A 26,997-nucleotide genomic window follows, 5' to 3' on the forward strand; every position below is an offset into this window, starting at 1 on the left:
TGGCTTTGGAAATAGTAGAGTATACTGCACCAACATAATTATCAGATATAAATAAACAACAACCATTTCCCTCTAAATTTATTGGCAAATCATTTCAAATCATTTCACTTAAATTCGGGCAATAAATCTTTGCTGAGCATATTCAGTCAGGTTGACTGAATCCCCTGAATGGTTGGAAAGAATCCTGGAAGATATTGTAAAGAGTAAAATGCAGTTTGAGAATGACTGGCACGGTGACAGCCCCTCACTTGAAGTTAAGCACCTCTGTCATTTCCAGCTGTACAAACAATCACTGTGAGGCGTTTTCTCAAGTTCTAATCTGCATCAGAGTGTCAGACGTCTAGCAGTGCGTCCTACACAGACCAAGACACAGACTGCTGCTCCAGCGAAGGGACACTCCCTCTCTCATCTCCCCTTGTCCTCGGCAAATCATTCAGTCTCTTGTTGCATGGAAGAGTCCCCATCGTTGGTCTCCAGTGTTGCAGCGCTGCAGTTTGTCTTTCCATCCGTTCACAATGGCTAAATAGTCCTCTTCAGAGAACTCCTGCACAGCGTAGAGGCAGGCATGAAGAGCAAAAGACTGTCACACACACACAATAATAACAATAATCCTTGTTTTTTTTTTTGTTTTTTGTTTTTTTAGCAGATTTCATATATCAACAATTTGATGTGTTTCACAGCAGAATAAAAACAAAAGAAATGGAAAAATAGAAAGCACGCCACAGTAAAAGAGATATGATACTGATAAAAGACATAGAAAACTAAATGCATTAAGACAAAAAACAATTCTTTGTTAAAAGCTAATCTTGAATATTCCATTGTTTCATAGACATGAACATACAATAGATAGGATGATGGAATGTCTTGTCTCTCTGTGTCTGTCTTTCTATGTGTGTGTGTGTGTGTGTGTGTGTGAGTGCATTCGTACCTGAATGAACTCATCCTTGATGGCCTCTGCTCTCTCCAGCTCTGTCTTAATCCCCTGGATGAACTGAGCTGTCCGGTCCTCTGCTCGCACGTTGGTGAAACCAGCCTGCTCGATGAACTGCAGGCACACAGACAGAGGCACTGCCCGTTCAAGTAGTGCATCTAATGAGTGGACACACTATATACTTTTTCTGAGCTCCTTCTCTGAAAGAAAGTTTGGACATTTTGGGAATTTGGCTTATAGGCTACTTTACTCAGTAGAGACTGGATCAGGTGTCACCAATTAGCAGACCTCAGTCCAGTTCTGGACCCAGTAATGGTTCTGCCCCGACCATGAAACGGTTCAGAAACTTTTTATTGTGTTGTATTGTACTGTGGCGATTGTATATCCTTATTTAATTATACAGCAGGAACCACAGGCCCACAAGTATGAACGTAGTGTTCATATAGGCCTACAAATCTTATGATATGATGGCCTGAACCTTTGCTGGGGAGGAACTTTGAGTAATCAGACCTCCTGAAATACCTCTGGACTGTACGAAAAACACGTCTGTGCCTCTGTTCTGGCCACAATGGTGATTAGCATCATCCTTAAAAGTGACAAAAACAGAACTTACAGCAGCTACAAGTCAGGCTTAATCTGTCAGGCTTAAATAGGGGTTAAATAGACATAAAACTCGCAAAAAATAATGCACTTTCAACAGAAGAATCCCCTGTTCTTGAGACTTTGAGCGCAAATTGTTTAATTTTCACAGGAACATGGTGACGTTTGCCAGATAGCAAAGGTTTTTTTTTTTTGGTGCTCTTTATTTGTGCTGGACTTTGCTACAGATAACTACTGCAAATTTGTTTTCTGAAGCTAGGAATCTACAAACCATGGAATATTCAAAATACCAACTATGAATGAATAAGATGTTTAGCTTCATACTTTGGATTATACTATTGCCTACAATTATTTACCATAATGACAGCTAAAGCCTTTTGCAGTGGACAGACACAGACGTCATTTTGGCATCAATTCTGTCATCAGATATTGGGCGGGATAACCAATGGGCCAACTTCCATAAAGTTGCTTATGTGGAACACCATATATTTAGGCTCCAGTCTATATTTACCTTGCCATACTGTGCAGGTGTGTAGAGCATATAGCCTCTCTGCTTGACGTAGGCCTGGAACTGAGGGGTCCAGGGCTTCTCCCCACAGCAGTAGTCACTGATCAGCAGCTGGCCTCCAGGTTTCAACCATGACTGAACACGGGGAAAAGAGAATAAAACAATATGTATGTCAGAAAAGTTGTGCCAGGTTAAACAATAATGTAATGTTACAAGACACTGTGTGCCAAAGGAACTAACTGTTAGCCTTGATTGGTTCAAAAACGTGCTTGCAACATAATAAGTGTACATGGCTGCTAAATGAAAATTTCAGTTCTACTTCAAAGTTGGAGAAAAATTTGTGATCTGGAGCTAACCCCACTGAGGAAACTTTGAGGCACTCACATGGAAGCGTTTGAAGAGGGCCAGCTTGTCGGCTATGTGAAGGATGGTGTCTCTGCTGTAGATCACATCAAAGGAGCCTTCTGGGAATGTCCGCTTGGTGGCATCGGCCACTTCAAAGTGGACCTGAGGCAGAGGGAGGGTGGTTTCTGATTATTCTTTTAATGATACACTATCCTGTCAATGGTCAAGAGAGCACTTGTTGTTCTCAAGCAGGATGATATTAAGTCCTGAATCCCATGCTTCGACTTTCAGTAGCATTACCAAGTTTTGGACATTTAACTTTCATTTGACTGATCACATCATAACCATCAGACTTACTAATGGCAGCTTCTCAGCTATCGCCCTCTCCATTGCAATGTCCACCATGTTTTCTGACAAGTCCAAGCCAAGTACCTCCACGCCAAATGTCTGAAAAGTAATGGCCATAGTTATAGTCCTCATTATTGCCCTCATTATTATCACTTCAGCCTGAGTCAGTCAGCCTTTGAGTTCAACACACAAGCAGAGCATAGTATCTGTGGCAGTAGGACTACGCATGCGTCGGCGTCTGCAGCTGTCAGTCGGTGCTCTCCCTAAACCCGCGACTTTCAAACCGTTTTATATTATGTTTTAGCATCTTTTTTATTATCTGTTGGACTTCAGCCATTTTTTATACCTATTCCTCGGCCGGATTTACCTCTCTACTCATTGGATATGTGCTATTAGTGTTTCTATCAGTTTAACACTACCCCGGCCTACACTGACAGCGTGGGAAAATTCATCAGAGCAACCGCATAGCTGCCACCAACCGTGGATTTCACTGGGTTTCTAGCTGCTCCTTTTACACTCGACGCCTGATCTCCGCACCGGGCCCATTTCTGGGCCCGTGCCGGTAAGTCCCACATCTTGACGCCCTGCTCTAATACCCTCTCTGCTACCCTCTCTGTGGATCACCGCATCTAACACCGCTTTAACGTTGTGGGCTCCGTTGTGGGAGCCCCTCCGTGTAAGTGCCCGTGCCCTGCCTGTTAGCGACTGCTAAGATCTAATAGTTAAGTGGTCATAATACTGTGCACCCTAGCCCGTGTACTGGCCTCCTCTCCTTCCCTCTCCCCCAGGTACCATACACACATACATCATGGCTCCTCTTACCTCCCCCTCCGGTTGTATCAGCTGCTCCCGCCTCGCCGAGAAGATCACAGAACTGGAAGGACGTATATCCACTTTATATCAACTCCGTGACGCCGAGGCGCTAATGGATACCATCACCCTCAACCCTCCACAAACCGACTCCCTCTGTGCTCCCGGCTCTGTTGCTGCCCCTGACGCTGCTGCCTCCGGTCCTGTCGCCGCTCTCAAAGCCACTGAAGCTACTCCTCCTCCGGTGCCTGCTGTCGCCGCTGTTAACCCCCCGCCTGACGCCGCTTCTGATGGCACCTGGACTCGTCAGGGGGCCAGGCCGAGGGCCCTGGCCAGCTCCACTCCATCGGGCCCTGAGCCCTGGTGCCTGGTCTCTGCTCCCGGCAACGGACGCTCCTCCTCCCGCTCTCCTCATCGCAGGATCCAGCTGGTGAATAAGTTTGCCCCCCTCGCCTTCCTTCCTGTTGATGGGGACCCCCAGGGCTCTCCTTCTTCTCCTCCACCACCGTCTCAGGGTTACCAGGGCCCACCGTCATCTCCGAGGCTTCCTGCAGCCATACCTGAGCGCTCCACTCTCCGTAAGACTTTCCGCTCCATACCGTTGTTTACACCTGCACCACAGCGCGCTCGCCCCCGCCTGTCTGTCCGTTCAGCGACGCCGTCTCCTCCACCGACCACTCCCCCGACCTCATCCAGCCCAGAGAGCCCACAGTCAGCCTCCCCTCGCCCACTTTTTCCTCCAACTACCTTAATCATCGGGGACTCAACAACCAGACACATCCGTTTTGTTAATGCCATTACACATTGTTTCCCCGGAGCCACAGTCCTAGTTATCCTGAATAAACTTCCAGATCTGCTCAACACACTGCCCTCCTCCATCCACAGAATTATTCTCCATGTCGGGATAAATGACACGTCCCTTCATCAATCCGAGGTAACCAAATCACAATTCTTAAAACTTTTACAGCTCCTAGCCAGCTCCGGGAAATCCATCTTCATCAGTGGACCGCTCTCTCCTTACGGTCGTGGGCAGGGAAAGTTCACTAGAGTCCTTCAGCTCCACACCTGGCTCCAGACTACCTGCAGGGCACTCAGTTTAGCCTTCATAGACAACTTCAACCTCTTCTGGAATCGTCAATCCCTTCTCAAGCCCGACGGTATCCACCCAAACAAATTTGGCAACCACATGTTAAAATCCAACCTGCAGTTTACTATTCAATCATATCCACGTGATTGACTGTTTACTCCTCACTCACGCTCACACACACAGGTCCCGCCCTCTTCTTCTACTGCACCCTCTCAGTATATCACTGCCGCCAGCTCCCCCTACAGGCCCCTGCTGTCATTACACCCCCCTGCCACCGGCCTCCCCATTCAGACCATCATAACCGTCAGACCCCTCCGCCCGAGTGTCATTTTCAATACAGTGAATAAAAATAACCTATCATGCATAAAACTGAGTGCCCCTGCATCCTCATCTCATAAGCCTACTAACACCAGTGTCAAATTTGGTCTACTCAACATCCGCTCCCTCACCGGTAAAGGACATCTGGTCCAGGATCTCCTTAATGACCGCAAAATCGACTTTCTCTGTTTAAATGAGACTTGGCAAGTTCCTGGTGACTTTTCCCAGCTCAACGACTCTACTCCTCCGGGGTTTTGTTACATTTGTAATCCTCGTGGCTCGGGACGTGGAGGGGGTCTCGCGATAATTTACCGCGAGAAGTGGAAGGTTCTTCCAGTCGCCGTGCCTCCCCTCTCCTCACTAGAATGCCTTGTCTGTCAATTATCCGGTCCCACTCCCACCATCATTGCCACAGTCTACCGTCCCCCCAAGCCTCATTGTGACTTTTTAAATGAATTCTCTGCCCTCCTCACCCACCTCTCCACGCTCTCACCCAATGTAATTCTACTGGGGGATTTCAATATACACATGGACAATCCTGCTCTTCCCCTTACCATTGACTTCTCTTCATCACTTGACAGTTTTGGTTTCCACCAGTTCGCAGATTTTCCCACACACACTAAAGGTCACACACTGGACTTAATTTGCTGCTCTGGTCTCACCCCCTCTAACTGCACTGCTGATGAACTCCATATTACGGACCATTTCCTACTCTCATTCAATGTCACCCTCCGGCTCTCCATCTCCAAACCACCCCGTGTCATCTCTTATCGCAATATTAAGGGCATTAACTTGGACTCCCTCTCCTCCTGCATCGCCACCCTGACTCCGGACTCCTCTTCCACTCCCGATGAGCTTGTCATGCAGTACAACAATGGTCTCACAAACATTCTCAACTCACTCGCTCCTGTCAAGTCTCGCTCTGTTTTCTTTACTCGGTCTGCCCCCTGGTTCACCCCCGATCTCCGCTCCATGAAATCCAAAAATCGACAGCTTGAACGACTCTTCAGGAAAACTGGTCTCACCATCCATAAAGACATCTACATAGCTCAGTTATCTCTATATAAGGACTCCATCTCCCAAGCTAAATCACAATATTACTCCGGACTTATCTGCTCTAATGCTGCCAACACCAAGACTCTTTTCTCTGTTTTTAACCGCATCATTCATCCCCCTGACTCCCTCCCCACCCACCTGTACTCCTCAGACACCTGCAATTCTCTCCTCCTATTTTTCAAAGAGAAGGTCAATAAAATCCACCAACACCTGGGCTCCACTTCCTCACCCCTCTCCTCCTCTGAACTCCTCCCTCTTTGTCAAACTCTTTCCAACTTTGATCTCCCTCATCCCTCAATAATCTCTGACCTCATCAGCAAGTCCAAGCCCTCATCCTGTCAGTTAGATCCCCTCCCCACAGTCCTGGTCAAATCCTGTCTCCCCTCTCTGCTCCCTTTCATTTCAGCCATTATCCACTCTTCACTGTCCACTGGAATTGTTCCTGCTCCTTTCAAATCTGCAGCTGTCAGTCCAATCTTGAAAAAACCTGGTTCAGACCCAAATGATTTCAATAACCTCCGCCCCATCTCTCACCTTCCCTTCATCTCCAAAATTCTTGAGAAAATTGTTGCCTCTCAACTTCACTCCCACCTCACCCAAAACAGTCTCTATGAACAATTCCAGTCCGGTTTCCGTCCCCGCCACAGCACAGAAACAGCCCTCATAAAAATCACTAACGACCTCCTCACGGCAGCTGACTCCGGTTTACTTTCCATCCTCATTCTCCTCGATCTGACTGCAGCCTTTGACACTGTTTCTCACGCCACCCTCCTCAATAGACTCTCCTCCATAGGCATCACTCACACCCCCCTGCTCTGGTTTCACTCCTACCTCACAGGCCGCACTCAGTTCATCCAACTTAAATCCTTCACTTCACAGCCCTCCCCCGTCACTTCTGGTGTGCCCCAGGGCTCTGTCCTGGGGCCCCTCCTCTTCATTACCTACCTCCTCCCACTTGGCAATATCTTCCGAAAATTTGGTATCCATTTTCACTGCTTCGCGGATGACACCCAGCTCTACCTGTCCAGTAAACCCGACTCCTCTCTCCCACCCTCCTACCTCACCCACTGCCTCTCAGAAATTAAATCCTGGTTCACCTCAAACTTTCTTAAACTCAACAGTGATAAAACAGAACTCCTCCTAGTCGGTACCAAATCCACCTTATCCAAAGCCAACAGTTTTTCCCTCACCATTGACAGTTCCACAGTGTCCCCCTCCCCCCAGGTTAAGAGCCTGGGTGTCATCCTCGACAGCTCACTGTCCTTCCATTCTCACATCAATAACATAACCCGCTCTTCATATTTCCATCTACGCAACATTAACCGTCTCCGCCCATCTCTCACCCCTCACTCCACTGCCATCCTAGTTCACAGCCTCGTCACCTCCCGCCTCGACTATTGCAACTCACTCCTCTTTGGTGCCCCTCACAAATCCCTCCATAAGCTTCAACTGGTCCAGAATTCTGCAGCCCGTATCATTTCTAGAACCCCCTCCTTTCATCACATCACTCCCGTCCTCCAGCAGCTTCACTGGCTCCCGGTCAAATTCAGAATCAACTTCAAAATCCTTCTGTATACCTTTAAGGCCATCCACAACCTCGCCCCCCCCATCTGTCTGATCTCCTCCGTATCATCACCCCTTCTCGCTGCCTCAGGTCTTCCTCCTCCCTCCACCTCTCTGTACCCACCTCCCGTCTTAGCACTATGGGGAGCAGAGCTTTCAGCCGCTCTGCTCCCCAACTCTGGAACTCTCCTCCATCTGACATCCGTAACATTGACTCTCTTCCCTTGTTCAAATCCAAACTCAAAACTCACCTGTTCAAGATAGCCTACTCACTGTAACTGTTTTGTTCCATTTTATATCTATGTATGTATGTATTTTTGGGTATGTGGTATATGTATATGTATGTGTGTATACATATATATATATATATATATATATATATATATATATGTTTTCTTTTTATGCTATTTTCTATGATGTTTTCTTGCTGTGTTTTCTGTGATGTTTTTATGCTGTGTTTTTTCTGTCATTGCTGTATTCTGTATTTATTTTTTTTACTGTAAGGCGACCTTGAGTGCCATGAAAGGCGCCATAACAAATAAAATGTATTATTATTATTATTATTATTATTGATGAAATTATCAGCAACATTCTTGTATTATCATGGCCAGTGTCATCATCACTGTCACTGTTTCCTTTGATCTCACCTTTGCCATGTAGAAGTTTCCTCCACCAATTCCACAGCCAATGTCCAGCACCCGCTGGCCTGGCCTCAAGTTCAGGAGGTCCACAAACTCCTGTTACCACAAATGACAAACAGATTCATTCGTTATACTCAAAGACCTGTCGGTGAAAAAACAACACCTTGTCATACCTTGAAGAGTTCAGCATATCTGTTGTTGGGTAAATAAGGACTAGGAATAGGACTGAGGTCCAATTTTAATGCCATAGTATAGATTTCCACATCTCCTTCCTTATCATTTTTTTTTTTTTTTTTTTTTTTTTTCTTCCCATCCACCACCACCCCTAATGGGGACCAAATTTTATTTTCTTTATTTTTTATCTTTTTCTTTCTCTTTCGTTTTTATATACACCCACACATATATATATATATATATATATATATACATATACATAACTATATACACATACATACATTCACATACACACACATACATCCATCCATCCGTACGTACATATATATACATACATATACATACACATATACATACACATATACATTCATACACACGTACACACATACATATATATACATACATACACATGCACATGCATACACATTTTTTTTTTTTTTTCTTTTGGGGAAAAAACCAACAAATAATCAGGTGGCAGTAACAGGCAACCATCCACTTCACAAGCACAAGGCAGACAAAAACAAAAACAAGACAACATAAGAAAAGTATCCAATAAGCGAATGACACCAAACAAAAAAACAAAACAAAACAAAACAAAACAAAACAAAACAAAAACAAAAACTAACAAGTACAAGCACTGTAACAAGGGGATCCTGTCTGTAATGCTAAACACTGCAATGGCTCAGCATTGATCGTTTAAATAATCAAATTAGTTTGTTATTTTTTTTTTCCCTCTCCTCCTTCCCTTTCCTCCTTGTTTCCTTTCTTTTCTTTTCACCACCCCTCAGCTTCAATGAACTGTCTCCATCTTTCCATGTGATACTGTCTATCTGTGATAAAACTCTCCAAAATAAATTGGTATTTAACAAAACTTTTGAATCTATGAACATTTAAGAACTCATTATTGGATGCTTTATAGATGAACCTTTTCCCCAGTAAGATTATTAAGTTAATAATGTAATTCTTTTCCTCCTTAACGTCCCCCAGCATTATGGAAAAAAAATCTAGCTCCAGGTGCAGACCTATGTCGGAACACATATCCTGTACCTCCCTCCAGAAGGCAGACACCACCCGACAATACCAAAACAGATGAACTGACGACTTGGTCTCCTCAGAGCAAAATCTGCATACATCAGTGTCACTAATGCCCCAAATCTTAAGCATTTTTTTTGTAGCTAAGAAATTATATATTATTTTTATTTGGAAATACCTAGCGAATGCGTCGGCTGTTGTTTTATATATCAAGCCAAAAACCTGATTCCACGGAATAGGGCAATCAAAAAGATCCTCCCACTTTTTGTATGTATTGTTGGGTATAATAGCTAGGGATTTCCGTGTCAGATAAAAGTTGTAAATACTGCGATTTATCTTGTTATTTTTTAGCCAACACAAATTTTTTATTGCTGGCTGACAAACTAATAACTTGGAATCCTCAGCACTGATTTTCCTTTTCCATTGCTTTTTTATCGCAGAAATCAGTTGGTTGAAGGCTTGAATGTAACAAATTGAGCCATATCTTTCGGTAAATTCATTATACTTCATTAGTTTTCCCTTGTCATTAACAATATCATTTATAAAGCAAACTCCGTGGTCAAAGAGGGTCTTCCAGAAGATGGGTTTTCCTTCAATCATGATATTTGAATTCATCCATAAAGGCTGTTGTAAAATTTCATGTTTAGTTTCTGGGGGGTGGAACTGGAAACAAAGCCAGCTCTGGATTGCCTCCTTTAGAAACAGAGATGTGTTTTGGAGTATAGTGTCTATGTGACCCAAGTGGCTACCCTGAATTTGTAGAAAAGGGTATAACCTTTTTTTTAACAGAGGATGATTTTCTTCCAGTAGCCTCGCTGAAAACCAATCCTTATTAAAATATAGTTTTTGAACAAAAACAGCCTTTAATGTAAGGCACAGGGCTTCCAGATTTAATAATTTTAACCCACCCTGTCCATAATCATTGTTGTAAATAACACTTCTTTTAATTTTTTCTGGTTTATTACTCCAGAGGAAGCCAAAGATCTTTTGTTCAAATGCCTTGAAAAAGGACTGAGAAGGAGTCGGTAGGGACATGAGGAGGTTTGTAAATTGTGAAACTACCAAGGAATTAACCAGGGAGATCTTTCCATATAAAGTTAGGGTTTTTCCTGTCCAAGGTTGTAAAATTTTGTCAACCTTGGCCATTTTATTATTAAAATTTATGGTGCATAGATCATTTATATTTTCTGGAATCACTATCCCTAGTACTTTTACTGGTCCATCTGTCCACGTAATCGGGAATTTACATGGTAACCTAAAATTTGTACCTTTTAATGTACCCATTCTCAAAATTAAACATTTTCCAAAGTTTGGTTTTAACCCAGATATCTTTGAGAAAAGCTCCAAATCTTTGAGGAGAGCTTCTAAGCAAGTTTGTTTTGGACTCAAGAGGAAACTAGCATCGTCCGCATACAAGGACATTTTTGTTTGTAGACCTCCTATCTCTAATCCCTCCACTTCACTGTTTGATCTCACTTTGATGGCCAACATTTCTATAGCAATAATAAACAGATATGGAGACAAAGGACATCCTTGTTTGACTCCTCTTAATAAAGGCACTGGCTCTGAGGTATATCCATTATTGAGAATTTTGCAACTAGTGTCCTTATATAGGGCCCTAATCCATTTAATCAGAGATTCACCAAAATGAAAGAATCTCAAACTCTTAAAAATAAAATCCAAACGAACCTTGTCAAAGGCTTTTTCCAAATCAGCAATAAATACCAGACCAGCCTTTTCATTTAATTCATAGTGTTCTATAGTTTCCAACAGCTGTCTTATATTATTGCCAATAAAACGACCTTGCATAAATCCTGACTGGTCCTGATGAATAATGTCTGAAAGTACCTTCTTTATTCTATGAGCTATGCACTTTGCAAGAATCTTAGCATCATAGCATTGAAGTGTAATGGGTCTCCACTTTTTTAGATGCACTGGGTCCTTATATTGGCCATTAGATTCTTGTTTTAACAATAAGGAAATAAGGCCCTCCTTTTGTGAATTTGAAAGGTATCCCACATCATATGTAAAATTAAAACAGGAGAGCAGTGGTTTTTTAACAAGATTGTAAAATTTTTGGTAAACTTCTATGGGTATACCATCTAATCCGGGGGTTTTACCTTCTTTAAAGGACATTATAGCAGAAAGCAGTTCCTCTTCAGTGATCAAGCCTTCACAAAGCTCTTTCTGAGTTACTGATAATTGTTTGTCATAGTTCTCTGGAAAGAAACTATGGCGTATTTCGTTATCTAATTGGGTAATTTGTGGCTGAAAGGAAAACAGCTTTGTAAAATATTTTTCCTCCTCCTTCAAGATATCTGGCTGTGTGTGTAACACCTGCCCATTATTTGATATAAGCTTAGTGATGTTTTTCTTGGAAAAGTTCCTTTGCTGGAGTCTCAAAAAAAATTTTGTACATTTTTCTCCTTTTTCCATCCATTCTGCTCGTTTATAATAGTAATTTTTTCGAGCTCTGTCCTCCATTATTAAGTCCAATTCCTTCTGTTTAATTTCCAGAGCATTTACCAGGTCATTTGATGCATCTGCAGATTTATCTATGTAACTTGTCAGTTCATCTATTTCAGCATTTAAGATTTTCTCTTTTGATTTCTTGTTTTTATTTTTCCAGGATGCATATGCAATTACATGTCCTCGGAAAGTACATTTGAAGGCATCCCAGACCGTCAGGGGATTTGCTGTGCGGCTATTATGGGTGAAATAATCGCTAATAAACCTTTCAGTCTTATGGATAAATTCCTCATCCAGGAGGAGACTCTGGTTAAATTTCCAATACCCTGGGCCACGCCTATTCTCCACAGTTGACAGGTTCAGTGAAATAAGGTGGTGGTCAGATCTTACTTTATCTTCAATTGAGACACTTGTTACTTTTGAAATTAAAGAAAATGAAATCAAAAAATAATCAATTCTACTAGCTTGATTTTGTCTTCTCCAAGTATATCTAATTAAATCAGGGTTTTTGAGACGCCAGATATCAACTAAATCCAAACTGTCCATAAGATTTAGAATTTTTGCCACAGCTTGTGGGTGGTAATTTTTTACAGTTTTTCCTTTTCGATCCAAAGTTCCATCTATGGCCGAGTTAAAATCCCCTACCATAATGATTCTACTGTTAGTACCATACAGTTGATCACCTATTTCCTCAAAAAAAACAGGATTATCTGTGTTTGGTCCGTATATGTTAATTATCCAATATATTTCACCTTGTATATTTAAGCTCAAAATTATCCATCTTCCAAACAGGTCTGTATGAACAGAACAAAAATTAAACTGAAATTGGTTCTTGATGAGTATCATAGCACCTTTTGAATTTCTCTGACCATGGGAAAAATAGATTGTACCATCCCACTGTTTAGCCCATGATACCTCATCTTCCTTTGTTGAGTGTGTTTCTTGTAAACAAAAAATATGCTGTTTCTTTGCTTTCAGCCACGAAAATATAGTACATCTTTTTTTACTGTCAGCAAGACCATTGCAATTATAACTGGCAATACCTATTTCGTCCATTACTTTACTGTTGTTAAATCTGGGTGTTTTTCAAAACCTTTATTTATTTTTCTTATAAACAAAAAAGAAAAAAGAGAAAAAAAGAAAAAAAAAATCCCTCTTGTACCACATCAACCACATAATCTACTTGAAAAACAAAAACATAAAACAAACAACATGTACCAAGAATCCCACCCATCATCCCACTGTTTTTTGTTTTGCAAAAGCCTAGGGAAAGAACCCCGTCCAAAACTCGTCTTAATATCACTCAAAAAAGGAAAAATAGCCTAATAATAAAGAGAAAAAAAATATATAGATAAATAAATAAAATAATAATAATTTTTAAACAACATGTTAGACAAACAAGATCAAAAGGATAGGAAAATAAATGTTAAAAAATAATAACCCTAATAAGAAGAAAGAAAACAGAGAAAGAGAAAAAAACAAACAAAAACGTGGTGCTCTTGAATGCACCCCACTCCCTGGAGGCTCGCGTTGCTAGGAGCATGATAAACACAAGGACTCTCGTAACCAATCCATGTCCTCCTATCCGCAGGTACAGTGACGTCATTCGCCCTCATTCTCTTGTTGTTGTCCATGTTTTTCCCGGAGATAACCATCTCCTCTATACAGTTCTCCATTCACATATAGTTTATCAACAACCAGGCGGACTTTATTATCTTTTTGTCTAAACGCATTCATGATTGGGATAAGCTTTCGTCGCTTTTCCACTATTTCCGCTGGGTATTGGTTGCTCAGGTAAAACTGTGTTCCCTTCAATCTCTTGCTGAGGCCAAGGATCTGATCCTTACATTTTCCGCTCGCAAATTTTGCCACCAGAGGTCTTGGTTTCTCTGTATTCTGCCCCTTTCGAGGTCCAAGCCTATGCACTCGTTCAAGGCGGATGTTTTTGACTTCCTCTTCTGGGATTTTTAATTGTTCATTCAAAAATTGCCTCACTGTGGCCTCCGATGTTTCATACGTTTCCACCTCCCTTTCTTCAATCCCCATAAACAGGAGATTATCCCGCATGCTTCTGCATTGGAGATCTAGAAGGGTCGCTTTGAGTTTTGCATTTTTGTTAGACAGTGTTGTTGTTACTGCCTGTAAATGTGCGACTTCCTTTTTGAGCATTTTGTTTTCCTTTTTTATTTCCTCAATTAGTGCGTTATTGTACTCCACTGAGTTTTTCAGTTCTGTCACGTCTGATTTTAGTTCATTTAAAATGTCCAGCTTTTGAAGTTGAGTAGATATTAAACACAACATCTCCCGGTCCTCGACACTGAATGCTGTACTTTCTTCTGTGTCACTGGAACCCAAAAACGCACGGGCGCGTTTTGACCGTGCGCCTTTGGGCTCTTTACGACTCGTCATGTTGTTTGTTTAACTTGCAGTTTAAATTACTACAAAACACTATCGTCCGGAGAAAAAAGGGGGTGGGTGCTACCGTCTGATGTGTTGCAGGCGCAGATTTTAGTTCACCCGCGTGGCACCAAAAACAAACGCTCACTTTCTCGTTGATTTTGTGAGCTTACCTTGTCGTAGTGGAGGTCGGTGATTTAAAAAAGAGTATTACTGGACCATCTCGTGTCACACTTACATACTGGAGCACATTTTTATCCGTTACATTTCTGAGTTTTGGACGTGTTTGTTGGAGCTGCCTCAGCTCTTACTTGTCTCTGCGGCCATCTTGGTCTGCTATTGGTCTTGGTCTTATCATTGTTAGCAATACTCTGTATGTAGGCCTACCATGCTGAAAAAATAGTTCCACCACAAAGTCTAAAAATGCAGGAATCAAAAAGTTTCAGATTCATACCCATATTTGGACAATACATTGAAATTTCTTTTTTGGGAGTAAAAATATTTCCTGCTGTTACTTGCTTTAGTTTTTGGTTTGTTAAATTAATATACTTTTCCAAAAGCGGGCTGTTCAGGCAATTTTTTTCTTTGATAGTCTGAAAAGTTAAAAGTGACCAACACATTTCTTTCTTCCTCAGGATGCATTTAAATTTTGCTATTACAATATCACAATCGGCTCAGAACGTCTTTGGTTTTTAAAATGCTGTCCAATCCAATCCAAAACCGTGCTTGCTGATTCTTTTCTGCTACAGACTTTTCTGGGACCCAGTAGCAGTGCCAAATCTGTGGTCTTTTCTAGACTTGTCTTCATACCTTGGTCGTACTGGGCCCACCGGTGCTGACGTATCCAGCCCCAAACATCTTCTCATAGTGCAGGATTCCACGGCGGGTGTACTGCTGGTTGTCCAGAAACTGCTGGAACGTGGTGAAGCCGCCCTGGGTGGCAGAGGAGCGGGAAACTTTCTCCAGCAGCCAGCAGATCTGATTCTGGTTGTTCTTCATCTGAAGGAGGAAGAGTTGGAGGAGAGTGGAGACAGGATGAGCAAGGCAGGAGAGAGAGGACAGGATGATATTTCTTCATCAGGTGCAACTGAGCCAGAAAAATGTTGTATGCATAGTCACATCATTTGCACACTCAGTTGCATTGTCTCATTTGACGGTCATACCTTAACATAGGTCTGAACTTTCTTTGTTAGCACTATGTCGAACCCAAACTTTTCTGCTCCATGTGGCTCCTCCCACTGAGCTGATGTCATCAGGTGGCTGTATTGTACCTGTGTGCGGTAGTGGGTGGGGTTGAAGTCCCTCTTACAATCACCTGGATATAAAAAACAATGTTTCTTTACGTTGTAGTAAAAATGATGAAAATGATATATCAAGTACATTTGTTAAGTCCTTGAGGTATGATTTTTTCCCCTTAAATGTCCCTTTAAGTAGCTTCAGTCTTACAAAAGTGATGGAAAGAATGATGCATGGCAAAATGTTTCCACCTAAAGAAGATATTTAGCCCTGTTTGGTGGGTGTTACACAATGGTGAGGTGAGCTGATTTACCTCCCTTCACTGTAAAGCATTTTGTGTATCTAGATACAGTGCTATATAAATGCAATCCATCATTATTATTTACTGTTGAAGGAAATCTGGGTTTCCTTCAAATAAATGTTATCTAATGTTCTGCATCTAATGCATTTAACCTTTTTGAGAAAGCACATCCTTTGGATGTCTTATCAAATTTAAAATAAATATCTCTGAGTCTAATAAAGCTCTCATGCAAACTATTGATGGGACCAGCAAGGTTGTACTGTAACACTCAGACTCAACTGAGAAAGTCAGCGAAATTTCTCTTAAAATCTTATTTTATTAGTTTGTAAGTTTGTATTTATTAGTTTGTAAGTAGTTTGTAACAATAATGCCTTGCACTGCACACTTTGGTCATCTTTGCCCTCCTTCCCTGTGAAGGCTGACCGGTGAATATGGGCGTATGGCTTGAAACAGACGAAACATAAGTGTGACAGTTTTACAGTAAGTTCAGTACCTGACTGGTGGTTGCAAGACTCCCTGAAGAAGAAGAACCCTCCAGGCACCAACCAGCTCAGCATCTTCTCTATCAAGGACTTCAGCTCCTCATCACACAGGTACATCATCAGCCAGTTGGAAAAGACAATGTCGAAGCTGAGGAGACCATTAAAGCACACATGAATACACAGGTTACAGCTGAACATGATCAGGAACACCTTTTCAATTGGTAATTTTTTCCTCTCTGCAACTTAATTAAATTTGTCTTATTTACATTTGTCAGTGCTTTAAATTTGATATTACATTGTCATTTCCTCTGAAGTGATACTGCATGCCTGGACCCGACTGTGCCTTTGGTCTTTACGACAAAAGCTAAGAGGAAATGCTAAGAGGCCATTTCAAGTAAACTTGATAACAACTGTGAGGAAAAACAACCAACTAAATTCCAAAATGCCAAGCTGCCCATTCATTTTACACCTGAGCAAAAAGGTACACTTTGTTTGGGCCCATTATTTCTGCAGCACAGAGCTGCTTACTGTGCTTAGGAAACCAAGGTAAATCAAACTTCCATCTTTATAGATATAAAATTTTTGACCTGTTTTTGGGAAAGTCCAGCTTTGTGACGTCAGCCTGGATGAAAGTGGCGTTGCTATAGTGACCATTATCCTGTTTGTTCCTCGCCACGAAACTTTCCATAAAGTCGACGGCAGTCACGTGGTTGGCTTTGGTCAGCAGGTGGCTGGTGAAGCGACTGCAGAGACACAGGGGAGTGTTTGATGTGCCTGCGTATGTATGTGTGTGTGTGTGTGTGTGTGTGTGTGTGTGTATGTGTGTGTGTGTGTGTGTGTGTGTTTGCATAAATCAACATGCCTACACAGAGTTGTAAAACTGAACTCACATGTCCTGTGGGTTGGTGGTGAGATTCACCAAGGACACATTATCAGAGCATATGTGAACCAATATGACCTCTCTCTCTCTCTCTCTCACACACACACACATGAACACATACTCACACATTGCCACTCTCACTTCTGACAGACTAACCATGCATACACATGCACACTTACCCAATCCCAGCTCCCAGCTCCAGCACCCTCTTTCCGGCCATGCAGGGCAGCAGGGAGAGGATCTCAGGCAGCTCCTCTTTTGTCAGCTCTTTGGCGTGGGGGTCCAGCATCATCTCCTCCACGGTGGCCTCCTTAGAGTGCTCCTTCCAGAACTCTGTCATGGTGGCACGGACTGTCAAGGTGCCACACAGGAGAAGATGATGAGGACAAATTATATGGCAACTGTATAGTACATAGAATTGGGTAAAACGTAAATAGAATGAGGCTAAATAGCAACTGCAGTAATGGTACTATGGATGAGAATATGAATTTAAATGTAAAACAATAGCGCTATCAGCTCAGCTAAGATTTAAATAGACTGAGCACTGAAGACAAAGTGACAACTGCTGACTCATGAATGCCTGCTCAGCAAATTTCTGTAATCAAATTGGATATAAGCATTTTAGTATTGCATTATAATTAGAGGAAGTCTGGAAGAACTCTAAATGGCTTCTATAACAGGTTGTACTAATTGCATTTCCTCAGAGATGCTGTGCCAAAATTGACAACCCCTATCTGCAAATTTCCCTATCAAGTTGTAAATAAATAAATAAAAGCAAAATGATCTCAGATGACCTTGAATCTTTATTTTTGGTTCATTTCAACATTGCATGCAACTGAACTTTTGAACTAAAATTCTTCAAACCTAAAACCCCATGGAAGGCAAGTCTGGCACACAGATTAACAATCTGTCAAATCTGATTACCACAACCTCAAAACAATACACCAATGTGGCAACTGTACAGCAACAATGTTGTTTTCCCACAATACGGTGGTTATGATATACTGCACTTAAGTCCTCCTTTAGCTACAAGCTCACAGACAATTTAGAAACAAGGAATTCACCTGCTGCAGTTTTCCCTGCCTGCCAAGTAGGAGCCAGCTGACTAGACAGGTCGTCAAAATAACTGGTTTGACTGTATTCCAGTGGCTGTTGCAATCACCACACTAATTATTAAACAAGACACTTCCCAGCTGCCAGTTAAAAAAAAAAAAAATGGGAGGAACTCTCAAGCAAGTGAAGTGAAAAATCCCAGCTTTATCCAGGCTGCCAAGTAGCTTCAATTCTTATTGCTGGAGTAAACATTTCAGCAGGCTTTACAGTGCCAAAAGAAAGATCCCTCATACATGAGTCATGGTAGTGGCAAATTAAGTAAACACCACATAACTGTTGATCAAGAGTACTAGTCAGCTTTGGTCTGTCATAACGTGTTTATGGTAACAGATACCTGGTGGGAAATAAATCAGCAGGTACACTATGAACTCCAGTCAGTCATGATCAAACAAGACAAAGACATCAGCAGAAGAGCAACATAATATATACATATATGAACATACATATAATAACTGACATAATTAAGATTTCTGTCAGTCTAAAATTGTGGGTCAGCTCTATTCTTCTGATAAAAAACTTGAAAAATGACACTGAGTAGGGCTTACCCTCTGCTATCCCTGATTATCTACAGTTAAAGAAGAGTGTTTATCTTTCAAGCAAGCCATAATACACAGATCATTTGACAGCTGACAGCTCCAGTGAGTCAGTGATACATTCCAGCCCAGCATTCACAGCAGTAAAGGATTACTTCCACCAGCTGAATGAACAATTTGGACAGAGCAGTATATGGCAGCACCAGCAGCCAAGCCAGTCCAAACCTCTGCGTCCAACATTACCACACACTTAAACACACGTTTGAAGTCAATCCCCCACCATCACCCAGTTTCACCCTGCTCATACCTTTCTCCATGTTTGGCTTTGGTTGATTTGTATTGATTGAGAGATTACTCTACAGGCCTGGGCAGTCTGCTCAATTAGCCTAACGATCGTCTGAATTATAAGGAGGTTATTATCAATAAACCCTCTGTGGCAGGCTGCACCTCGTGGTGGTGTTTAAATAACGTGACCACCGTGGCGCACAGAGGAGGTGGTCGCCAGGTGGAGAGCTGACCACTGGGATGCGTCCGATGTGAGGGGAGGGAGCGAGTGCGCATGAATAATCATTGTAGGGAAAAAGGTCTGTGGACGATCATAAACGCCATGGGAATTCCCTCACCTCCTTATTACATCAAGCCCTTGGCTATCGCTGCATACAAATCATCCGAGAGCGGTCAGCTACAGATAAGCAGGTGTGCTGTCATCCAGAGAGCACGGAGTAAACTGGAGCCCACATAGCTCGTCATTCAGAAGTTGATTTGCACGAAGAGGCATAAAGCTGGAAATTAAGAGTAAGCGCTGTTCGCTCTTACCGGGGTCCCGGCTCCTCTTCTCGCCTCAGTTCTGCTGACACGTAGGAAATGTCCCGTGTAGCATGCGCCGATTGCGCAATTGCCTCATGCTGCAGCTTAAAACCCCTGTTCTGTTCAAGTACAGCTGTGGAGAGCATTGTGGTGGCCGAAGAGGCGTGCCTAGAGTAGCCTTGCTTTATTGATTCAGTTAAAAACGTACAGTAGGTCATGTCAGAGAAAAAAGAATTGGTTGAAGCAATAAGCCACAGATCAGGAAACATTGGGCTATTGCTTTAATAAACTGGCTATTGCATTACATAACACTGATATTTAAAAAAAAAAAAAAAAAAAAAAAATCAAGAAATCTTTGATTTTCATTCTGTAATAATTCTGCGTTTTTTTTTTGTTTTTTTTTTTTAACCCTAGCAAAATAGTTCTTGAACAGCAGCCAAACAAAGTAATTGCTGAGTATGACAGAAGTAGGCCTACCAGTTTGAGTAGTGATCCGGTTAGCACTTATATTTAAATACTTACAATCTTAATTAATATCTAAATTAACCATGATGCAGCCACAGGTGTACATGGATTAAGTACGTCACAATCAGGTGTGTGTATGCATCCTGAAATTAACCATGATGCAGTCACAGTCGGGTGTTTGAATCCTAAAATTAACTGTGATGTAGTCACGGGTGTGTGTGTAGCTGTGATGCTGCCATATGTGTGTAGTTACAGTCCCAATATCTAAATTAGTCACAGGTGTGTGTTGACGGTGCATTTGAATTGAAATGTCACTAGCTCAACCCATTAGGACTGAAAGAGCAGCAGATAAACAGAACTGTTTACACATTAGGAATCTGTGACCCTGTGTGCTGATGCCTAAGTTCAGGGCCGGAGTGGGACTCATTTTCAGCCCTGGAGTTTCATGCCTCAGACCGGCCCACTTTAGATCACGACCTATTATTATTAAAATCAAAAAATATAACGGGTCACTACTATCGTTTGAGCATAGAAAGTGGTTGTATTGGAACTAATGCTTGCTTGTTCTCACACTCTGTTACAACAGCTCACCTGTTCCTTCCATACTGACAGGAGCAATCCCCACATCACCACTGGCTCCTGGCTCTGCTTCTGACACCAAATCACATTTTTGAAATTGTCATAATTCTCAGCACAAATCTTCCCTTTTTACAAAGCCTTCTGATCAATTCAGGTCAGTTTCATTAATGTAGTGCTGAATCATCTAGCATCTCAGGACACTTTTCATATAGAGCAGGTCTACACCATACTCTTCATTATATTAATTCTAATAATCATTCAATGAGCAATCCTACCTGCCCACTCTGGACTTGTGGGCTCATGGCTGGTGCTTGGTGCTGGATCTTGCTTCTGACTCTGAGGGGCTACAAGACAAAGTTTCCCAGTTATGTGGCGTTGCATCATACTATTATTTAAATTATATAAGGTTATGTTATATGCAGGGACGGTTTTTGCTATGGGCAATGTGGGCAACCGCCCAGGGCGCAATCTACTTGGGGGCGAACGAGTGCCCTCCAAAAACAAACAAACAAAAAAAAAAAAAAAACAATCGCTAGTTTTCTAGACTACCATATTGACCCGCATAAAAGACGACCCTGATTTTAAGACAACCCCTCTTTTGCAAGACGCTTTTTCGGAAAAATAGGCTACTTTTTATATGGACAAAATCTTGTTTGAATAAAAAAAGACACCGGCCTGCATCAGGCAGGTCGGCCGCGGCACCGGTCGGTATCGGGCGGGGTGGCCGCGGCACCGGCCTGTACCGCCCGGTCAGGTCTGTCGGATCTAACAGGTGAGCGGCCGGCGCCGCGGCCGACTGCCGCCGCAGTAGGAGTAGTAACATGGAAGGGCGCAAGCCAGTAATTTCGCCTAGGGCGGCAACATAGACAGAACCGCCACTGGTTATATGTCACAACACCACACAATTCATTGACTTGATATTTAATTAACTTGAACGGTGGTTTGCAGGCAGGAAGTTCAACATCTTGCCTTACCCGTTTCATTGTCCTCATTTGTCGTTTCAAACCGTGAGCTCGTTTTAGTGAAAAAGTCGCCAATTTTAGCACATTTAGCTGCGTCTGTTTCCAGAGCTTTCCTCTTTTTAATTCTTGCCTTCTCCGCGCCACCCTTGCTCTTTCTACTTTCCATCTTTGAAACACCACTGACCGAGTGCATGGACGTGTTACGTCAGGGTGCGTCTGCAAAAAAAAAAAAATAAATAAAAAAAATAAAGGTGATCAACCCACTGCCATGACTGGACTGAACACCGGCCCCCAAAAAATAAAAAATAAAAAAAGTGAACACCGGCCCTCGCGGCCCAAACATCAGACCGGCCCACCGAGAATTATCCCGGTCCTCCCGATTAGCCACTCTGGGCTTGGACTGGACCTTTGTGCAAAATTTGGTGATTTTTCGTGCATGGGAAGTAGGCCTTCCTTGAAGAAGAAAGAAAGAAAGAAAGAAAGAAAGAAAGAAAGAAAGAAGAAGAAAACGCAGGAATACAAGAGGGTCCTGGCAGCTTAGGCTGCCCGGCCCCTAACTATCTGCAGTCTAGTACAGTTATTTTAAAATGACTGGAAACCAATTCATAGCCTATCTGAACAGGAGGTTAATATTAACTAATTAGATGTGAGCTAAGTTCATCCTAATTGGCTTTATTGTAAACAAAGTTATTGAATAATGTTCTGGCAAAGCCACAACAACCTACCAGGTAAGGCTCAATTCCTCCCAAAACCAATTAATTTTTGTATTTTAAATTTATAAATGTATATTTTCACACTTCTTTTATTAATGTTCTTGTGAAAAGAGAACATGTTTTCATTGCATGTGCATCAGTTCTCCTGATGTAACATCAGTTGAATGTGCACAGCTGTTGCACTGGCAAGTGTGTGTGTGTGTGTGTATGTGTGTGTGTGTGTGTGTGTGTGTGTGTGTGTGTGTGAGAGTGAGAGAGAGAGAGAGAGAGAGAGAGAGAGAGAGAGAGAGAGGGAGGGAGTAGTAATTTTGCTACACTGCCATGTAAGAAGCAGCAAGCTGCCACATCCAGATGGAGCAAACCGAACCGTTAGTTTGGCAGACCGACGTGTGCTGAGATGGGAGTGGCGGCGCAACAAGGGGGGGTGTCAACAGATTAAGCTTGGCATAGTGACAGTTTCGTGCCAAAAGCGCTGAAAGCTCACCAGCTGAAACCAGGTCTACTGTCAGCGCAGGCGGAGCGCAGCCGGTGTAGTGGAAGTTTGGCTGACCGGCGCACAGTGCGCACACGTCACCAAAACCTCACAGGCAGATTTCCAGAATGTCAGGCAACAATGCAATAAATACCCACAAAAACCACTATTCAATGCTACTGTCTCAATCAGCACATAAATTTATCTCCATATCGACTGTCCCGTCACAACTGATGTCAGATCAAAGGAGATGGGCACCGTTTGGCATGCGTAATGGAAACCCAACCTGATCACCTGTCAGTCAAACAATGTGTCCAGTATGGTGATGTCTTTTCCAGTCATGGTGTCTGGTGCTGCTCATGTTAACTACCCAGTTCTTCCATATATAAATATTCCACACAAATCAAAAATGTAAAATGCATCAGTTCCTTGCCAGATACTGGGCGGTTACAACAGCGAATGTAAAAGCTTTCATGAACCGGATTTTGTTTTAATCTCTAGTGTGTTGTTGCATCAGTAAGTCATGGAGTCGAAAGTTGCAAAACAAAGATGTATTTATATGAAGATGGCAAGGATTATCCTTTGAGGTAAAAACATTCATGAAAAATGGGGGCTTCAGTTAAATTTATATTTGCTTGTAAAAATCAATAACTTTAACAGACGGTGACAGAGCTGGAAAAAGAGAGATGCGAGGCAGGTAGGTAATGGAAAGACAGGAATGAGGAAGATGAATGTGTGGATAGATGGATGGCAGGTAGCTCCGGCAACATTCCAGCAGCCAAGACTGGCCTCAATGTCCTTAGTGTGTGTCGCGGCTGCTCTCTTCCTCCATGTCAATTGTGTAAACTTTCATTACGCCTTTGTGCAGCGCATTTAAAGGTGAGGACAGGGGCTCATTTGATTGGTTAAATGTGAATCGGCTGTGTCAAACCCACTCCACGCCTTCTCTCCTCCCTTCCGCCGGTAGGAGGAATGGCGGAGTACTTGCGCCACCGAGAACGGCGTGCCAAACTTGCAAAATCCACCTGGCCACACCCAGTTGGCGAAGCACAGCTGTGCTGCGCCCCCGCCTCGCCCAGTCTGCGAAACTAGAGCCCAGTGAGTGAGTGAATGTGAGAGTGAGTTTAATCTACAGTTTACTGTGTGAGTCAGTGAGTGAGTGAATGCGAGAGTGAGTTTAATCTACAGTTTACAGAGGTGCTTTGCATTGAAAAAGGAACTACATATTATGGAAACTTTATATTCCAAATCAATTTAAATCTTACCTTCAAAAGAATTCTCAGTGCTCACAATATGTGGATGTTTTGTTGTCTTGAGGATTTCTATCTCGTTCAGTAAATCTGCCTTAGTTTCCGCGGGCACCTGTCAAAAACACCACTGCTGTAAGAATGGTCTGCCAGAGGGCCCGTCTCTGAGCACACTGGATCTGCTGGGTCACAGGTTTGAGCCTGTAGCTCCTACAGAAGTCCTGTTGCCTCCCTCTGCATCCCCTGTCCCTGAGGTTATGTCTCTGCTGGTCTCCCTCCACTGTCCCCCACATCACACTTAAAACCTGGACGCTTCCATGTAATGACAGCAGCTCCATCCTCTGATCAGTGATCCAATACTATTCTGCTGTTCTCAGTGCTGTGTGATAATCCGCTCTCCTCAGCAATCAGTTAGCCCTTTGTGTTAAGGCTGAATTCATATAGATATGTTTTTCTGTCTTAAGAGATCAATATCAAGGTGAAACAGATGAACACACCACATGAGCTGAGGTGATAAACCTGATGCACAGTGTGCCCGTACAAAAACAGGGGCTTGGTGTGTGTGCCATGAAAATTATGTTTTGTTTTGTTAGGTTTTGTGCTTGTGTCTTGTCTCGTGACTTCCTGTTTTATTTTGACATCCCACTCTCCTCTTGTGTCAGGTCACTTGCCCTTCCCCTTGTGTGTTTCCCTCTAGTCTGATTGTCTGCCACGCCCTGATTGTTTCCACCTGTTCCCCATTACCTTGTGTGTATATATAGTCCGTGTTTCCCTTTGTCCTGTGCGAGTTCGTCCTGCTTCGTCTTGTTTGGTCCTGCTTCGTCCTGCATGTTCCTTGTCACGTCAAGTCTAACCAAGTCAAGTCAGGTTTTGTATTTCCTTTGTTACTTTGGCATTAAAAGATTTAAGTTGTACTCTCGTGAGTCGTGCGTTTGGGTTCCTTCCTCGCAGTCAATCCTTGTAGTCATAGTTCCGACAGAACGAACTCGCCAGCCAGAACCCAGCCGACTCAGAACAGCTGACACAATGACCAAGCGGGAAATGACACCAGCAGAAGTTATTATATTTTGTCAGAGGCTGTGGACTGATATGTCCTCCCGACCTGCACCCCAGTCTCATGTGCCACAGCAGCTCCCTGTTGCCTGTCCTGCTGCTCCGTTCCAGAGCCCATTTCAGGGAACCCGACTGGCCTTTGGGGGCCCTCGTAGCCACCAGCTGGCCAGGCGCCGGCTTGCGGGTCTACAGCGTGCTAGTCGCAGCCCAGCCATCAGCCTCGGCACCCTGGCAAGCTTAGCCCGGAGCCCAAGCAGCCCAGTGTGTCAAGCCACGAGCCCCAGCAGTCAATTGAGTCAAGCCACGAGCCCCAGCAACCAAGTGAGTCAAGCCACGAGCCCCAGCAACCAAGTGAGTCAAGCCACGAGCCCCAGCAGCCAAGTGAGTCAAACCACCAGTCCCAGCAGCCAAGCTACCAGCCATAGCAGTCCAAGCAACCTAGCTAGCCCAGCTACCAGTCCAAGCAGCCAGGCTACCAGCCATAGCAGCCTAGCTAGCCTAGCTACCAGTCCAAGCAGCCAAGCTACCAGCCATAGCAGCCTAGCTAGCCTAGCTACCAGCCCAAGCAGCAAGGCTACCAGCCCTACCAGTCCAAGCAGCCTAGCTAGCCCAGCTACCAGTCCTAGCAGCCCAAGCAGCCTAGCAATTCCAGCTACTGACCCCTGCAGTCTAGCAGGTCCAGCTATTAGCCTCTGCGACCTAGCAGGCCCAGCTACTAGCCTTAGCAGCCGAGCAGTACCTGTCCCAATTCCCAGGGTCAGACAGGTTGCTCCGGTCCATGTCACTGTCACAGTACCTCGAACCCAAGTGGCTGCCCCGGTCCCAGTTCCCAGGTCCAGACTGGCTGCCCCAGTCCATGTCACAGTTTGCCAAGCCCGACCGGCTGTTCCGGACCCGGTCTTGGTTCCTGCCCCAGTACCCCGAACCGGACTGGCTGCCCCTGTCCCAGTGCCCCGAGCCAGACTGGGTGTTCCAGCCACTGCCCTTGTCCCAGTTCCCCGTACCAGACTGGCTGCCCAGGTTCCTGTCACAGTTCCCCAAGCCGGACCCACTGCCCCAGTCCATGTCACAGTCACAGTACCTCGAGTCCGACTGGCTGTCCCGGCCCCAGTCCATGTCACAGTTCCCCGAGCCCGACTGGCTGCCCAGACCCCAGTCCCTGTTCAAGTTCCTGGAGTGGACGTTGCCGCTGCCCGGCGGCCTGGAGTGGACGTTGCCGCTGCCCGGCGGTCCCGAGTCCACGTTGCCGTTGCCGCTGCCCGGCGGTCCCGAGTCCACGTTTCTGCCGCCGCTGCCCGGCGGCCCCGAGTCCACGTCGCCGCTGCCCTGCGGCCCCGAGTCCACGTCGCCGCTGCCCTGCGGCCCCGAGTCCACGTCGCCGCTGTCCTGCGGTCCAGAGTCCACGTCGCCGCTGTCCGGCGGTCCAGAGTTCACCCTGCTGCTTCCGCTGCCTGGCGGTCCCAAGTCTGCACTGCAGTACGTTATGGTCGCTCTGCAGTGTGGTCCCACCCACACTGCAGCCATCCAGGGTGGGTCCGCCTTGACCGCCAGCACTCTGGCCGTCTGCCAGAGCACCGCCTCGTCCATGGTTCCCTGCGCCCTGGCCGTCCGCCAGAGCACCGCCTCGTCCATGGTTCCCTGCGCCCTGGCCGTCCGCCAGAGCACCGCCTCGTCCATGGTTCCCTGCGCCCTGGCCGTCCGCCAGAGCACCGCCTCGTCCATGGTTCCCTGCGCCCTGGCCGTCCGCCAGAGCTCCGCCTCGTCCATGGTTCCTTGCGCCCTGGCCGTCCGCCAGAGCACCGCCTCGTCCATGGATCCTTGCGCCCTGGTCGTCCGCCAGAGCACCGCCTCGTCCATGGATCCTTGCGCCCTGGT

General features: G+C 44.2%; 1 protein-coding gene across 2 annotated transcripts; it reads right to left on the bottom strand.

Moving 5' to 3' along the window:
- Nucleotides 1–76: 76 nt before the first annotated feature.
- LOC115366463 (phosphoethanolamine N-methyltransferase 3-like) lies at nucleotides 77–20,724 on the bottom strand. 2 transcript variants are annotated; one of them, XM_030061922.1, is made up of 12 exons: nucleotides 20,688–20,724; nucleotides 17,358–17,529; nucleotides 16,886–17,041; nucleotides 16,310–16,446; nucleotides 15,443–15,594; nucleotides 15,090–15,278; nucleotides 8,214–8,303; nucleotides 2,742–2,831; nucleotides 2,424–2,546; nucleotides 2,043–2,174; nucleotides 929–1,045; nucleotides 77–544 (listed from the first exon to the last, which is right to left on the bottom strand). In XM_030061922.1, the coding sequence occupies exons 1-12, from the start codon at nucleotides 20,698–20,700 to the stop codon at nucleotides 434–436; spliced, it is 1,482 nt and encodes a 493-aa protein (XP_029917782.1). In that variant the 5' UTR covers nucleotides 20,701–20,724; the 3' UTR covers nucleotides 77–433. The 2 variants fall into 2 exon arrangements, with proteins under 2 accessions (XP_029917782.1, XP_029917783.1); XM_030061923.1 differs by lacking the exon at nucleotides 20,688–20,724 and adding an exon at nucleotides 19,641–19,928.
- Between the last annotated feature and the right edge of the window lie 6,273 nt (nucleotides 20,725–26,997).

This window comes from Myripristis murdjan, chromosome 10 (genome assembly GCF_902150065.1).
Source record: "Myripristis murdjan chromosome 10, fMyrMur1.1, whole genome shotgun sequence".
Taxonomy (NCBI): Eukaryota; Metazoa; Chordata; class Actinopteri; order Holocentriformes; family Holocentridae; genus Myripristis; species Myripristis murdjan.

Excerpts from the sequence above, each read along its gene's own strand:
- LOC115366463 (XM_030061922.1), bottom strand. Across the intron at positions 16,447-16,885 it reads CTGGACTTTCCCAAAAACAG|CTTCGACATTGTCTTTTCCA; the intron begins GTCAAAAATTTT and ends TGGTCTCCTCAG. Across the intron at positions 545-928 it reads TCAAGGATGAGTTCATTCAG|GAGTTCTCTGAAGAGGACTA; the intron begins GTACGAATGCAC and ends TACGCTGTGCAG.